Below are 12,002 nucleotides of genomic sequence, written 5' to 3'. Positions count from 1 at the left end.
GCCTACAGCAAAGTGTGTTTAAATCATCTCTAACGTGTTAACAATTTCTGCTAGGTAGTTCTTGCTACCATGTGGGTTTTAGCTTGCTTGAGCCTGCTAACTGAGGAGTGGTAATTCACCTGTTTCCATACACATTTAATTTTAAAACATTTATCTAACAAAGGAGTTGTTTAATCTAACTGCTTAACTATTTATCCTTATTTGGGGTTTTTTACTCATTTTTTTTCTAATCTTTACAGGAAAATGCCATGGGCACTATCTGATGTGTGGAGACATTTCACTGCTGCTAATGTAGAATGACCAGCTGTGTACATTTGCAAATACTGTGCCAAATCATATGTGAAGAATGCAACAAAGATGCAGAATCATCTGGCCAAGTGCATAAAGTTCCCACAGCGCTCACAACAAGCAACCTCTGACAAAAGTCCCTCTAATTCTATTTGAATGAATCAGACACCTTATCGATAGCAACAGCTCATGGTCCTGGAATCAGAAGTTTTTTTGACTCAATGGAGGAACGTAGTCAGAGAAATGCTGATGAACTGGTTCACCTCTGATGCTCACAGGCCATGTGTATTGGAAGAGATTTCTGAATGTTCTTCACCCAGCATACACCACTCCAACCAGACATGCTTTATCTAATAATTTACAGGATGTAGAGTTCAACAGTTCCAGTGAAGGTCAAGCAAATCATCTCTGATGGGTGGTCAAATGTTTGTGGGCAAGAAATAATTAACTACATCTCCACCCCTCAGCCAGTATTCTACAAGAGCACAGACACAAGGGACAACAGACACACCGGTCCCTACATTGCAGATGAGCTGAAGTCAGTCATCAATGACCTTGGACCACAGAAGGTATTTGCACTGGTGACAGACAATGCTGTGAACATGAAGGCTGCTTGGTCTTAAGTGGAGGAGTCCTACCCTCACATCACACCCATTGGCTGTGCTGCTCATGCATTGAATCTGCTCCTCAAGGACATCATGGCACTGAAAACAATGGACACACTTTACAAGAGAGCCAAGGAAATGGTTAGGTATGTGAAGGATCATCAATTTAAAGCAGCAATTTACCTCACCAAGCAAAGTGAGAAGAATAAGAGCACCACCCATTGTCATCCTGTTTGACAGTCTCCTGGAGGGGAAGGAGTCTCCAATAAATGGCCATATCACAGTCTGCTGATATGAACAGGCCCATCAAGAGGACCATCTTTGCTCCAAGCAGAGGAAACTGCAGTTCTGAAATGCATCAAAAAGCGTGAAGACTTCTGCCTGAAACCCATACACGCTGCAGCGTACACGTTGGACCCCAAGTACGCTGGATGTCATAAGGTGTATGCACCAATTTGTAAGTCGCTCTGGATAAGAGCGTCTGCTAAATGACTTAAATGTAAAATGTAAATGGCAAGGGCATCCTGTCTGGTGCAGAGATCAACAAGGCCTATAGTGTCATCACTACCATGTCTCGCCATCTTGGCCTGGATGAGGGCAAGGTTCTTGGCAGTCTGGCGAAGTACACTTCCAAGCAAGGGCTTTGGGATGGAGATACAATATGGCAGTTGTGCCAACATATCGTATCAGCCACCTGGTGGAAGGGACTTTGTGGATCTGAGGTTCTTTCCCTGTTACCTCAATCATCCTCCAAATCCCACCAACATCAGCCGCCTCAAAGTGCAACTGGTCCTTGTTTGGGAACACACACGAAAGCACACACCAGGCTGACTAATACAAGGGTTGAAAAATTGTTGGCCATCCGTGGAAATGTGAGGCTTTTTGAGCCTAACAATGAGCCATCCTCAACAATGTTGGAGAGTGACAGTGAAGATGAGGTCTCGGAGTTGAGAGGAAGACAACCAAAGCTTTAGTTTCTAGACTATCGTATTACAGATGTATTACCGTATGTTAAATGTTTTTGGGAGACGCGATGGATCATTGGGATCATTCAATATTCCCTTTTGTTGTTCAGTGGATTCATCCCATGTGAAGAGTCAAATCCTTTGATTAAAGTAGAATTTGTGACTAATCAGCTTTTTCTATTATTTTTCTATTGGAAGGATTTAATCATTAGCAATTGTCTACTTAAGGTAAAAGATTTGCTTCGGTCTCCATTTGATATGGTAAATATATACAATTCAAAAAAACATTGCATTTAAATGGTATTAATATTCATTTGCATATATTCCCGTTAATTCCCACAACGTTTCCACCTCTGAATATTCCCCAAAATGTGCAATTCTATAAATAACATTTGATTTTATTAATGATTTGAAGTGTTATCGTCTGATTTTGTTTTTTATTAGAATCCCCATTAGCCACCACTAATGGCGACAGCGAGTCTTACTTTACCTTCCTTGGACACTGTGCTAACTAACCTCCAAACAAGCTTCAATGCCATACAACACTCCTTCCGTGGCCTCCAACTGCTCTTAAACGCTAGTAAAAACCAAATGCATGCTTTTGAACCGTTCGCTGCCCGCATCCGCCCGCCCGACTAGCATCACCACCCTGGACGGTTCCGACCTAGAATATGTGGACAACTAGAAATACCTAGGTGTCTGGCTAGACTGTAAACTCTCCTTCCAGATTCATATTAAACATCTCCAATCAAAAATCAAACCTAGGGGCCTCCCGGGTGGTGCAGTGGTTAAGGGCGCTGTATTGCAGCGCCAGCTGTGCCACCAGAGATTCTGGGTTCGCACCCAGGCTCTGTTGCAACCGGCCGTGACCGGGAGGTCCGTGGGGTGACGCACAATTGGTCTAGTGTTGTCCGGGTTAGGGAAGGCTTGGCCGGTAGGGATATCCTTGTCTCATCGCGCACCAGCGACTCCTGTGGCGGGCCGGGCGCAGTGCACGTTGGTGCGGCTGGCTTCGGGGTTGGATGCGCACTGTGTTAAGAAGCAGTGCGGCTTGGTTGGTTTGTGTATCGGAGGACGCATGACTTTCAATCTTCATCTCTCACGAGCCCGTACGGGAGTTGTAGCAATGAGACAAGATAGTAGCTACTAAACAATTGGATACCACGCAATTGTGGGGGAAAAAGGAGGAAAAATAAAAATCAAATCTAGAATCTGCGTTCTATTTCGCTACAAACCTCCTTCAATCACGCCGCCTAACTTACCCTAGTAAAACTGACTATCCTACCGATCCTCGACTTCGGTGATGTCATCTACAAAATTGCTTCCAACACAGCAAACTGGATGCAGTTTATCACAGTGTCATCCATTTTGTTACCAAATCACCTTATACCACCCACCACTACTACCACCACTACTACTACCGGCTGGCCCTCGCTACATATTCGTCGCTAGTCCCACTGGCTCCAGGTCATCTATGTCTATCCTCGGTAGCTCCGCCTTATCTCGGTTCACTGTTCACGATAACAACACCCACCCGTAGCACACATTCCAGCAGGTATATCTCACTGATCATCCCCAAAGCCAACACCTCCTTTGGTCACCTTTCCTTCCAGTTCTTTGCTGCCAGTGACTGGAACGAATTGCAAAAATCGCTGAAGTTGGAGACTTTTATTTCCCTCACCAACTTTAACCATCAACTATCTGAGCAGCTAACCTGTACATAGTCCATCTGTAAATAGCCCACCCAATTTACCTACCTCATCCCCATACTGATTTTATTTACTTTTCTGCTCTTTTGCACACCAGTATCTCTACTTGCACTTCATCTGCTCATTTGCTCATTTATCACTCCAGGTTTAATCTGCTAAATTGTAACTATTCGCTCCTATGGCCTATTTATTGCCTACCTCCTCATGCCTTTTGCACACACTGTATATAGACTTTCTTTTTTTCTACTGTCATTGATTTGTTTGATATTGGCTTTTTTATTGTTTACTCCATGTGTAACTCTGTTTTGTTGTCTGTGTCACACTGCTTTGCTTTATCTTGGTCAGGTCGCAGTTGCAAATGAGTACTTGTTCTCAACTAGCCTACCTGGTTAAATAAAGGTGAAAAAATAAATGAAAAAATTACTGGGTTCCGACATGCATCAAAAAATACATCACAGACAAAAGACGAGTTACATATATTTAAAAACATGAGTATGATGTGTGTGTGAGTGGTTAGGTATCCCGCTCTTCGCTCACGGAGCAGTGCTTGCACGTTCTGACGCTCCACATCTCTTTCCAACCTCTCATTGAAAGAGGTAATATGTCAGGCGTATTGGGCCAAAATCAATGATAGCCTATTGTGTAGATAATAAAACGAACATTAAAACTAAGAGATTGTTTTGTTTTTAATACTTTGCTACAATCCTCATCTTTGTAAGTCACCTTGATTTTGCACGTGTGTCTTATAAGTTTCTTTAAAACCTCTTAGAACTACCCCTCCCGGATCCGGGAGAATTGTCATCAACTGACACTAATTAGCATAACGCAATGGACAAAAAATATTACTAGAAAATATTCATATTCATGAAATCACAAGTGAAACATAGTGAAGCCTTTTGTTAATCACCCTGTCATCTCAGATTTTGAAATTATGCTTTACAGCCAAAGCAAGACAAGCGTTTGTGTAAGTTTATCGACAGCCTAGCATAGCATTATGTCCAGCTAGCAGTAGGTAACTTGGTCACGAAAATCAGAAAAGCAATCAAATTAAATCTTTTACCTTTGATGAGCTTCAGATGTTTTCACTCACGAGACTCCCATTTCATTTTGTTCCATACAGATAATTTTTAAAGCCGAAATACCTCCGTTTGTTCTTCACGTTTGGTTGAGAAATCCACCGGAAATACCGGTCACGACAACGCCGAATAATATTCCAAATTAGATCTATAATATCGACAGAAACATGGCAAATGTTTTTTATAATAAATCCTCAAGGTGTTTTTCAAATATCTATTCGATAATATATCAACCGGGACAGTTGGCTTCCCAGTAGAAGCGAGAGGCACAATGGCCGCCTTTGTCGATTACGCACAAATCACTCTGAGCCACCAGCTGACCACTGACGCAATGTTGTCGTTCACGCTCATTTTTCTAAATAAAATCCTGAAACTGTTTCTTGTGACACTAGACACATTAGGGAAGCCATAGAAAAAGGAATCTGGTTAATATCCCTTTCACTGCTCAATAGGGATGCATAGGGACGCAGAGTCCCTTCCGGATTGGATTTTTCTCAGGCTTTCGCCTGCAATATCAGTTCTGTTATACTCAGGCAATATTTTTACAGTTTTGGAAACTTTAGAGTTTTCTATCCTAAGCTGTCAATTATATGTATATTCTATTATATGGTCCTGAGAAATAGCCCGTTTACTTTGGGAATGTATTTTTCCAAAAATGAAAATGGTGCCCCCTAGTTTCAAGAGGTTAAACTCCATGACAGTAGCTATAGCAAGGGGCTATAGCAGCACACAAGTAGACTACAAATGCATGCTGGGCCAGGCATGTCCTGAGCTCATGAAGTAAGTACTACTGGAGTGAAATTGGAGCAGGTGAGAAGGCTGACACTCCAGCCTTTGGGAAACTCGCTCCGCGCTCCAGTCATATTGGCCACATTCCAGCTCCGCTCCCCACACAGTCTGGTGTACATCGATCAGTTACACATACATGTTAATACATGCACACACAAAGAAGGTTGACTATGGAAACTATTTGTAATTTCAAACTTTTTCTTTACAAAAACCAGAGGCGATGCAGTCAGTCGTTCCTTAACTCTTAGCCAAGAGAGACTGGCATGCATAGTGTTGATATTATCCCTCTGATTATAATGAAGGGCTAAGACTCGGCAAGGAGTTATCCATCATGATCAGTGTTCCAAACCCCCTGTGTGAAGTCCACGCTGTCCCTCTATCTCACCCCTCTCCCTCCCTTGCCTCCCCCAGGAGGAGCTCAAGCCTGTGGAGGAGGCTGCTGGAGACCAGGCCCTGCAGCCCGCCAGGCCCCATAGTAGCAGCAGCCCGCCCCCACCCTCAGCAGCGCCTCTAGCCATGGAGGCAGAGGAGAAGCCCCCTGCCCCAGAGGAAAATGGGGAGGCTGAGCTGGAGCCCATGAGGAACGGGGCTGGGCACACCTCGGAGACAGAGAGCAGTGACAGTGGGGCCACCCCTGGGGACAAGGAGGGCTCTACAGGAGCCCCCTCAGACCTCTTCCAGGAAGGTAGGTGGGCAGTTATTAGCCTCAGTTTCATTTGTGTTTTTCACTTAGTTTTCACAATCAAGTCATGCAACCTTTGCACAGTATGAGATGAGCAGGGCTGTTTTCTTCCTCTCGTTGTTTCCTCAGATCTACCGGAGACCAACGGGAAGCGCCAGTACAACCGGGACTTCCTGCTGGGCTTCCAGTTCATGGCTGCCTGTACACAGAAGCCAGACGGGCTACCTCAGATCAGTGACGTAGTTCTGGACAAGGTGTGTGTGTGTGTGTGTGTGTGTGGTCTGAGCAGAGCTTCAGCCTAGTGGACAGAATGAGTTGTGAGCAAGCCCCTAAACCCCACAGTGGTTCAGTAAATATTCAGGACTATAAATTGATAGTGTAACATGTTAGCAAAGTAAGTTGCTTTTGAAAAGAGCTTTTCTTTCAAGTACAGGGATTATTTATGTAGAACAAATAGTATGAGTAGCTGTATGGGATCCCTTTAGTAAGCACAAGACCAGATGTATAGGTTTTTTCAACTATTGTCTAATAATAATTTATGAAATGATAGGCTTCTGGTAAATGAATTTCCCTCGTCTCCACATAGGCTACATACTGTTGGAGCCTATAATGGCTAGCCCATAGACATCCTGTTTTGATTAAAATCACATTGCCATTATGTCACACTTGGCAGTGTTGATAATTCAGCCCCAGAAAAGGAGCATTAAGGCTGGCAATGATTGATGTACAGTCCCAGGAGTCATATTTTTCTCCCTGAGAAAATGTTCGCTGGATGAGACTACTAAGGGAAGTCCAGGACAGCTGAGAGAGCTGTAGTTGTTCCCCCTCCTTCCCCCACAGTGTTCCCCTCAGTCCTCCTTCCACATCTGGTTCTGACTTCACTCACTGTGCCAGTCACAAAATGTGTTTAAACATAATTTATCGAAAGCATAGCTGAAACACAAAACAACATACGAAGTTGGTGGTGAGCTAGGACTGTTATTGAGAATCCACCACCGCTCAGTAAAAACCAGTGGAATAGACCTGGGGGGGGGGGGTGGTCTGGGTCTGGCCAGTCTTTCTCCCCAGTAGTAGGCCAGAAACAACTCCCAGCCCCTACCTCAGGCACTTCATGTAGATCTGAAATATTTGATGGGTATATGCAATATGGTAGTAATCCTACCTTTCCCTCTGATGGGCTTGGTAGCGGTTTCACCATATTGATCATTATATTATTATTGTTATATCATATTCATTATTGCACCTATCCGAGGTATGTGACAGTGAAACATTATTTGATTTGGATTATGCAGCCACTGCTTTTCCCCTATGGCTAGGCCCACAGTGTTAGAGAATCACTGCTCCCCCTGCTGGTCTGTCAGCTCACCATCTCGCTCCCTGTGTGTCTGCAGATAAACCAAAACAAGCTGCCAACCCGGGCGGTGGAATCCAGGGTGATCTCTCGTGGCCCTGACTTCACACCTGCCTTCGCTGACTTTGGCAGGCAGATGAGTGGAGGACGCGGCGCTGCAGTGAGTCACGCACACGCTCACGTAATTACTACTACTCCACCTGACACCAACACAACACCCCTCTTTCTCTCAAATAATGTCTCTTGCCTTTGTGTTTCTCATCTTTCTCTCTCACATGCACTCAGAATATTACCTTGTGCGTTTAACTTCCCCCAGAGTCTTCTGGTATGGTAACAAACAACATCGCTGGGCTGGTATCATGGGGAATTATTTGCAGCTCTTGTTGGTTTGCTAGAGATTAGTCATTTCCCAAAGTCGTGCTCATTCAAGGAAAGTCATAAATTGAACATCAGCGCACAACCTAAGCCCTTATCTGAGGGGTCTTGGCAATATTGTGTTTTGTTGGTGGTGAACTGTAGAAGTGATGAGTTGTGCGGTCTCCTCTCTGTCCTCCAGCAGATGATGAACATGGGAGGAGGTGCCCGGCGGCCCCCGCCCAGGAAGATTATCCTGAACGTGTCAGCGAACGACGAGGTGCAGCTGAAGAAGGCCGAGAACGCCTGGAAACCTGGCATGAAGAGGGCGGGGCCGTCAGATGACCCTGAGGTCATTACAACACAGGTAGGATGAGCCCAACCTTTCATCAGACACAACCACACAGTCACAAACACACACCCTACTCAACTACAAGATATTATGAGATTCTTCAGCAGTCGCTCCACACAGGAAAGAAATGTTGTGACCAAGGAGTTGTCAAGAGACCAAAGATTAAATGAAGTGTGAGTGAATGAATGTTCACCTCAATAAATGATGAGGATGTTGTTGCTGTGTCAGGAGCTCTTCCGGAAGGTGCGCAGCATCCTCAACAAACTGACGCCTCAGATGTTCAACCAGCTGATGAAGCAGGTGACGGACCTTACCATCGACACGGAGGAGCGCCTCAAGGGCGTCATCGACCTGGTCTTTGAGAAGGCCATCGACGAGCCCGGCTTCTCTGTGGCCTACGGGAACATGTGCCGCTGCCTCACCACGGTATGTTATGCTCAGTTCTTTATCATTCAGACATGATTACTTGTGGTTCCTCTGAATGCTGCTAGCCAACATCAAAATATAATCTGTATATGCATGGGTCCTCTAAAGCCTCATACACATTCAGCTAAATGTCCCTAAATGTACATTTCTGCCCCCCTTTTCACTCTTCGACACCCGTTCAATTCAAAGTGTTTCCCCCATATTTCTTCCCCTCTAACCAAATTGTTACTTATCTCGGTTGCTCTCCAGCTCAAAGTGCCCATGACAGACAAACCCAACACCACAGTGAACTTCCGTAAGCTTCTGCTCAACCGCTGTCAGAAGGAGTTTGAGCGGGACAAGGTGGACGACGTGGTGTTTGAGAGGAAACAGAAGGAGCTCGACTCTGCACAGGTACCCAGATCACCTGACACACACACACTACCCAGATCACCAACCGGTTTGTCACCTACTGTCCCTAGTAGGGGAATATAGAGCAGAGAACTCTATGGGATCCAGTCAGTTGCTGATGTTAGTTGAATAGTGAGTGTGGGGTTTGCTGTTAGGTCTGACAATCTACTCTCCATTTCCTTTCCAGTCCAGTGATCAAGAGAGACTACGGTTGGAGCTGGAGGAGGCCAAGGACAAGGCCCGCCGGCGCTCCATAGGAAATATCAGGTTCATCGGGGAGCTGTTCAAACTCAAGATGCTGACAGAGGCCATCATGCACGACTGTGTGGTCAAGCTGCTGAAGAACCATGACGAGGAATCGCTGGAGTGCCTGTGCAGGCTGCTCACCACCATTGGCAAAGACCTGGACTTTGAGAAGGCCAAGGTAAGCCATAGGGATGGGCTGGGGAGAGCAGGGGAGAGGAGGGGGCTTAAATGAATTCCAGCTGGTGGTATGGGGATGCCTCTGAGGGCTGCAGGGATGTGGGTGAAGAGACATGGTTGAAGACATCTCACTGTTCCCTCTTGTCTGCTGTTGTCTGGCCTGTTTTAACCTGCTGCTGACCAAAGGAATAGCTCCTAGACATGTACAGAAGTGTTCTCCCTTTTGGGCTCTGCCACAGTTTTAAGACTCTTGTGGTCCTCACTCATACTACGCTGACTCTGCAACACACACACACTATATATGCTAAACACACACGCATCCATATTGACGGCGCACGCAAACACACTTACACACTTCACATACGCTGCTGTTACTCTGTTTATTATATATCCTGATTGCCTAGTCACTTTTACCTTTACCCACATGTACATACTGTATTGCCCTTGGTTCTCCTTGTAAACAGTCTTGTTAATGTTTTTGTTACTATTTATTTATTTTTAGCAAATATGTCTTACTTTTTAACTGCACTGTTGGGAATGGTCTCGTAAGTAAAGTATTACACTGTAAAGTCTAAAGATCCCAGAAATGTTCCATATGCACAAAAATCTTATTTATTTGTGCACAAATTTGTTTACATCCCTGTTAGTGAGCTTTTGCCAAGATCATCCATCCACCTGACAGGTGAGGTATATCAAGAAGCTGATTGAACAGCATGATCATTACACAGGTGCACAATAAAAGATCACTCTAACAAGTGCAGTTTTTTCACACAAAAAATGCCACAGATGTCTCAAGTTTTTTTGAGGGAGCTTGCAATTGACATGCTGACTGAAGGAATGTCCACCAGAGCTGTTGCCAAATAATTGAGTGTTTATTTCTCTACCATAAGCCACCTCCAACATAATTTTAGAGAATTTGGCAGTACGTCCGAACGGCCTCACAACCGCAGACCCCGTGTAACCATGCCAGCCCAGGACCGCCACTTCCGGGTTCTTTACCTGCGGGATCGTCTGAGACCAGCCACCCGGACAGCTGATGAAACTGGGTTTGCACAACCAAATAATTTCTGCACGAACCTTCAGAAACTGTCTCAGGGAAGCTCATCTGTGTGTTCGTCGTCCTCACCAGGTTCTTGACCTGACCGCAGTTTGGCATCGTAACCGACTTCAGTGGGCAAATGTTAACCTTCGATGGCCACTTGCACACTGGAGAAGTGTGCTCGTCACTGATGAGTCCCGGTTTCAACTGTACTGGGCAGATGGCAGACAGCGTCATGTGGGCAAGCAGTTTGCTGATGTCAATGTTGTGAACGGAGTGCTCCATGGTGGCGGTGGGGTTATGGTATGGGCAGGCATGAGCTACGGACAATGAACACAATTGCATTTTATCAATGGCAATTTGAATGCAACGAGATCCTGAGGCCCATTGTCTTGCCATTCATCCTCCACCATAACATGTTTCAGCATGATAAACCACAGCCACATGTTGCAAGGATCTGTACACAATTCCTGGAAGATGAAAATGCCCCAGTTCTTCCATGGCCTGCATACTCACCAGACATGTCACTTATTGAGCATGTTTGGGATGCCCTGGATCAACATTTTACAAATTGTAAATCAGTAAAATCTTTGAAATTGCATGTTATGTTTATATTTTTGTTCAGTGTACATCAAAAGTGTTGTTCCAAGAAATAAAGTGCACATTGAATTACTTAATGGAGTGGAGTGAAATTAATTGAGTGTCTGGCTGTCCACTGGAGTGAATAGTGAAAATGTTGTATTAATACACCACTTTGCATTGACCCTTAATTTCTCTCTTTCTTGTCATAGCCTCGCATGGATCAGTATTTCAATCAGATGGAGAAAATTGTCAAGGAGCGGAAGACATCGTCTCGGATACGGTTTATGCTGCAAGACGTGATAGATCTCCGATTGGTAAGTTGTGTGTGCGTCTCCCTCTGTTGGTGGGGCGGGAGCGGTGGGGATATGTGCGTGCGTGCGTGCATGCATGCATTCTTGAGATTTGTGGTGTGTGTGTGTGTTCTGTCCAGCTCAGCTGTGAGGATGTATTTTCCATTACAGTGAATCAGAATGCTCATTTTCAGTACCTCCATTTCATGCAGGCTCCCTGAGCACACCAATAATTAGATCTGAGGAAGAAAACAATCGGTGAGATTCTAATCAGTGAGATTTGAGCATAGAATTAAACATTCTGCACAGCCCTCTACACAATACTACTGTGCCATTGGGGCTATGTGACTGTTGGCCAATTATGTTGTACACAGTTCACTAATTCAAAACACCAGATTGTTTCTCTGAGGAAACTCCTTGCGTAAGTCTAACACTGCTTTTTTTCTCCAGCACAACTGGGTGTCCAGGAGAGCCGACCAGGGACCCAAGACCATCGAGCAGATCCACAAAGAGGCCAAGATCGAAGAGCAGGAGGAGCAGAGGAAGGTGCACCAGCAGCTGCTCTCCAAGGACACCAAGAGAAGGCCAGGTCAGCCAGGCCCATGGGCTAAATCCTCTTTAAGGCTTACAGCCACACTGGAATCACCTCCCCATAACTTGCAGACTCAGAAATGCTACAGT

General features: G+C 45.1%; 1 protein-coding gene across 16 annotated transcripts in view; it reads left to right on the top strand.

Moving 5' to 3' along the window:
* Nucleotides 1–12,002, top strand: part of LOC118388472 (eukaryotic translation initiation factor 4 gamma 3-like) — a 73,412-nt gene that overhangs the window by 53,416 nt on the left and 7,994 nt on the right. For 11 of the 16 annotated variants that reach the window (XM_052526797.1, XM_052526802.1, XM_035777582.2 and 8 more), the window contains 9 exons: nucleotides 5,844–6,117; nucleotides 6,244–6,368; nucleotides 7,506–7,646; nucleotides 8,022–8,186; nucleotides 8,400–8,597; nucleotides 8,847–8,990; nucleotides 9,175–9,411; nucleotides 11,241–11,345; nucleotides 11,772–11,910. In XM_052526797.1, coding sequence (XP_052382757.1) covers nucleotides 5,844–6,117; nucleotides 6,244–6,368; nucleotides 7,506–7,646; nucleotides 8,022–8,186; nucleotides 8,400–8,597; nucleotides 8,847–8,990; nucleotides 9,175–9,411; nucleotides 11,241–11,345; nucleotides 11,772–11,910 — 1,528 coding nt within the window. The remainder of the gene's footprint in view (nucleotides 1–5,843; nucleotides 6,118–6,243; nucleotides 6,369–7,505; nucleotides 7,647–8,021; nucleotides 8,187–8,399; nucleotides 8,598–8,846; nucleotides 8,991–9,174; nucleotides 9,412–11,240; nucleotides 11,346–11,771; nucleotides 11,911–12,002) is intronic. The other 5 variants (XM_035777589.2, XM_052526803.1, XM_052526796.1 and 2 more) reach the window with 3 other exon arrangements.

This window comes from Oncorhynchus keta, chromosome 10, assembly GCF_023373465.1.
Source record: "Oncorhynchus keta strain PuntledgeMale-10-30-2019 chromosome 10, Oket_V2, whole genome shotgun sequence".
NCBI lineage: Eukaryota > Metazoa > Chordata > Actinopteri > Salmoniformes > Salmonidae > Oncorhynchus > Oncorhynchus keta.
Note: the sequence above shows the minus strand (reverse complement) of the source record. Positions and strands in the feature narration are given on the sequence as shown.